At 37.6% G+C, this 4,732-nt stretch overlaps 1 protein-coding gene across 1 annotated transcript in view; it reads right to left on the reverse strand.

Moving 5' to 3' along the window:
* Positions 1-4,732, reverse strand: part of LOC105301694 (potassium channel subfamily T member 2) — a 211,494-nt gene that overhangs the window by 23,877 nt on the left and 182,885 nt on the right. The window contains exons 23-24 of the mRNA XM_023520107.1: positions 4,018-4,101; positions 3,018-3,146 (exon numbers count right to left, since the gene is read on the reverse strand). Of these exons, the coding sequence (XP_023375875.1) occupies positions 3,018-3,146; positions 4,018-4,101 (213 nt within the window). The remainder of the gene's footprint in view (positions 1-3,017; positions 3,147-4,017; positions 4,102-4,732) is intronic.

Here is a 4,732-nt window from a genome sequence, read left to right on the forward strand (position 1 = left end):
CCTATGATATGCTTATGTGACATGTTGGCATTTAATAAAAAATTCTTGATAGCATAGGGTAGAGTTTAACACTTGGCAGTATAACGTGCAGAGATGGTCGATGAATGGGTCTCAAATGACTACTTCGTGGCTATAAGTCTATCGTTGCTTTTATCAGTTATAAATTCATAGTTTAAATAGTCCAAAAATGCTATTTTTATAACCACTCCGACCATAATCTCTTCGATTTCTCTCTCATAGGATGCACCTACATTTACCTCTTTTAGCTGGATTTGTTGGCTTTTCTCTCTCCGATTCTATGGAACGTGTTTGATTGTGACATTTTTCATTTCTTCTTTTTATCTATTCACTCCTCACGCTGGAGGAAGAGGAATTAACGGTCTTCTGCCTATTCCGCTACCTTTTTCCATCTCCCCCGATTCCGAAATTGTTCAAGTCTAATGTTGGTTAGATCTAAATTCAGGGGCATATTATGACGATGTACAATTTATAGATGAGCTACACAGGAAACGTGTTTTCTATTCAATTCTGCATACATTTTCTGTTGTTGGCGGCGGTGTGTTCCTAAAGTTTTAACTGTCTTCTTTTGTGAATCGATTAATTAGGTTGCTACTTATCAGTACTTCATCCTAAACTCTTTGGCAATTGTCTAATCTTTGTCTGAACATCAGACGTCATCTTTCTGAAAAAAATCTCACCGAAGCCTCTGCTCCAGGTCACTCTCCATCTCTGCTGGTGCTTTCACTGCCGTCCTGGGGACGTCCCCGACCTCAGACTTGCTGCCCGGTTTCCATAAAAACCAAGGTCTTTACTGAGTTGATATTTTATTAATGTCCCTCCCCCACCCCACACCACTTTTTATTTAAACACGAGTCTGACTTAAAGGAGATCCACTTTAATGGGACTTCTGCACCTTGCAAAACCACGATGGAAGGTCGAACCTACCCGTCATGTTGCGCAAACTCTTAAATAAGGAAACACACGATATGCTCGTTCTTCTCATAGTAACCGGACCGGGAAAACAGCTCTTTCTCATGTGCATCCTTTTATGTTGCCAGACTATAATTATTATTTAATGCAACAGTTCTGTTTTTGCTTTATTTAATGGGAAAATAAAAGTAGAATTCCAGCTCAACTGCAGTAGTCAGTTCATTTTGGATGCAGAGTAATATTAATTTCTCTGTCCTTAGATATTTTTCTGCCCTTAATATACTGTGCTGTAAAAATGCTTGATGGTCCTATTTTTATCTTTAGTTATTTAAATCGTCTCACTTTTGCTATAATAGGCAGAAAATGTATGTGCTGAAAGATGAATTGAGTTTAACACAGGAAGAAGTGTCATGTTTATTTAACTTAATTTTCTTTTAAGAGGTTCGGGGATTTATACGCATTTAATGAAGATGATCTTTATTTATGATGGGAAGAACCGAACAACATATAGTGTTAAATGCTCCTTGATGGCAGAACAAATTTTCAAATAACCTTTCCCTACCCGTACTGCGAACAGCACACAACAAAGTCCCTTAATAAAACAAAATGATTGACGTGGATATGCACTTGACCAACGGCAGAGTTCAAATGTCCAAGTTCACAAAGCCTGTGTAGAAGACAAGATCATGACAATCTCTGCTGTATTAAAACCTTTGTACTTAGCCAAGTTCAAATATGAAATGATTAATTATTTAGATGCAAAGGAATTTGCCTTCTCTTAACCTTTAATCGGATAATTTTTGGGATCCACTGTTCTTAAATTTTTAGGCACATCCGAGCAAACTATCTTATTTAACTGGCATGTTTCTCCTGTCGGTCATTCCCGATTTTCTCTAATTTGGTCTTGCTTTCTGTCATGTGACCCCAGGGACCACAGCCAGTGACAAACTCAGATTAAGCAGCGGAGATGCCAATAAATCTCCTTTTAGCGTTCCTGAAGCCACCAGAAAGCACCTCAGAAAAAACTAAACTATGTCCTGCGGGACTCAATATTCCTTATTTAAATGTCAAACTGCAAATTTTAACAAAAAAACCACACAAATATATTCCATTACTCTTATGCTTCCTAGAAAGCACTTTTCCATACAAGGATTCATTGATTTTATCACAAATCGGTTTAATGATGACATGTACTATTAAAATGCATATACCTGATCTGAGCCTCATTGTTGAGGTAATCTTGTATAAGACCAAAAAGAGGAATGGTTAACCAAAATTTTAAATAATTTTGAGGTATCCGAAGAATACATCGAGAAGGTAAACCATCAAAAAATATATAAAACGTCATTTATATTAAATAATTTTATAAATATAGATAGGATAAGGCATTTATCCAAAATTTTTGTTTCATAAAAGAGTATAACTTAAAATATGATGGTTTACTAAGCGTATATAAAATATTTAGAACCACATAATGTGACCAAATCAAAATGTGGATATGTTCGCAGCAGCGAGCAGCCATTGGAAATTGTGTCGTGTATTAATAAACTCTAGTTTGCTCTCAGATTACCGAGCCTTTCTCTGGGAAGGTCTGGCATTGCTACTTGAGTTTTTTCTTGGCTTCAGGATAGTCTTTAATCTAGAGTTTGAAAAGTATGAGTTTCAGTGCTTATTAACTCATCTCCGTTTTGACTCCTTTATTTAAATAAATGCTAATACATGCAGTTGAGGGGTATATAAGCAAGATTGCTTGCCTTGAGAACTTTTCTTATGTATCAGTGTTTAAAATCCTAGATCTACAGAAGTCACTCAGAGCCCCAAATCCACAAACTCTAGAATAATCCCTTAGCCAACGATATTTTGAGAAATTCTGGCATAGTTTCCTAAACAAGTAATTGATAAGTGTTTTTTTGTGTGTTTTTTTTCCTTCCTTCCTTCCTTTTTCTTTTTTGCTTTTGCTGGCAACCACTACTACGTGTCCGACAGCATTCTTTTTGTCTCTTTGACATTTGTCAGAAGTCAGTCAAGGTTGGGAATGGCTGCCTTCAATCAGATGAAACATTCAAAGCAATATTTTGGTTCCAAACCTCAGATGTCGTAAGTTTCTGAGACTCAGTCCGGTAGATCCCGATGGGGATGTCCCCGGAGGAGGAACACAGCTTCTGATACAGCCGGGCGTACGTTCTGATCCATAAGTCATCCTCGGTGATTTTCATCTAGAATACGTACAAATCATTTACACGTTAACTTGGGAAGATATAAAAACTCAGTGGTTAATTTTCACTTCTTAAGGTTAGAATCTATCGATACTTTGAATTCTCAAAGTGCCAAGTCACAAGTGCTTATCCACGTGTTAAGCTGATTAGTTGCACCCCATCTCAGCCTTATCCCTGGGGTTCCCCCAATCCTAAGAAACCAGCTACTCAATTTGTGGCAGCATGACATTGTATTCGTTCAATCCAGGAGACATTAGGCACTGGTCATTGACTGGGAGATGTGTTTTTGAATGTTGCAATAACTTGACGCTGCTACTAGAGTTAGTGGACAGGGTCTGCCGATGCTACAAATTTTAGAGTGCGAAGGACACTTTGGCACAAAAAAGAACTGCCCATCCAAAGTTCTCATGACACCTGCATTGAGGAAGACGTTAGCAGAAGGAGCGCAGGCTCGCAGACTAGAGACGTAACAACTAGTCCCTCTGCTAGTCCTAAATCTGAATCGTTGGCAAGTCTCTTCATGAAACACACTTAGTCCTGGCACACTCAGCCGTAAATCACAGGCCTCCGGTGCCATCGCGGTTGTCCTCCACAGCATGGCCTCCTGGGTCAGAAACCTTTGGCCTCAAATCACCAGCTAGAAAAAAAAACACCTGTTCTGAACTGTGGACGGAATGGCTATTTACCATGAATATTAATTTCAAATAATGTGTTCTCTTGAACATATTTTAAGGACTTAAAAAACCATGATGCTAGTTTTGAGCAGATATTAGAGAAAAAAAATGACGTCGAAGAGTTAGCCAAAGTCCATTGAGATGGATTTCAGACCGTCTACGTGAACAATCTTCTCTCGCAGAAACGATTAACTTACAGAACAGAGGAAGCCCGACCCCGGGGTGGTGTCCAATCCCAGCAGGAGTCTGGTGACAGAAATCATGTAGTCCTTCACAAATGACTGCAATATAAACAAAACAGCTCCTTACTACGGGTATGAAAGGTGCGGAGCAGCTAGCAGTGCGAACACCGTCTCACTTCTAAAAGGTTATTTCTCGTAACACATCATTGAGTTTCCGTAAAAAAGGAAATCAAAGTCTATCTTGTCAGAGTCCTAAATACACATGCACCGTTACGCTGTCCTTAAGGAGATGTGGGGAATAATTGTTCTCTAGAATATCTTGATATGCTTAAATTTTATGCATGCTGCTAAGCATGATAGAAACATTTTTAGATTTTAATAAAAATATGTTGATATAGAGAATATCATAAAAACTTGAAAGAACTAAAATTTGCCATGAAATATTTCAATAAGTTTTTTTTAGGATTAAGCTCTATGCTAGTAGAATACATTTCTAGTATTTAAATAAATCTGAATATTAATGAATTAATAGCTTAGTATTAAATGTCATTTTGTGGTCTAACAATAAGATATAGTTTAGTATGTTGCTAGAACACCACTCAGTATTTAGCGTTAATGATGCTTCCAGTTTCTTCGATTTATTCTTAGCTCCGAGTGAAAAAAGCTTTCAAGCAAGACAAGGCATGTTTTGCCATAACATGTAGCAATTATTTATAAATTGTATAAAATG

Source organism: Pteropus vampyrus, unplaced genomic scaffold (assembly GCF_000151845.1).
Source record: "Pteropus vampyrus isolate Shadow unplaced genomic scaffold, Pvam_2.0 Scaffold248, whole genome shotgun sequence".
NCBI lineage: Eukaryota > Metazoa > Chordata > Mammalia > Chiroptera > Pteropodidae > Pteropus > Pteropus vampyrus.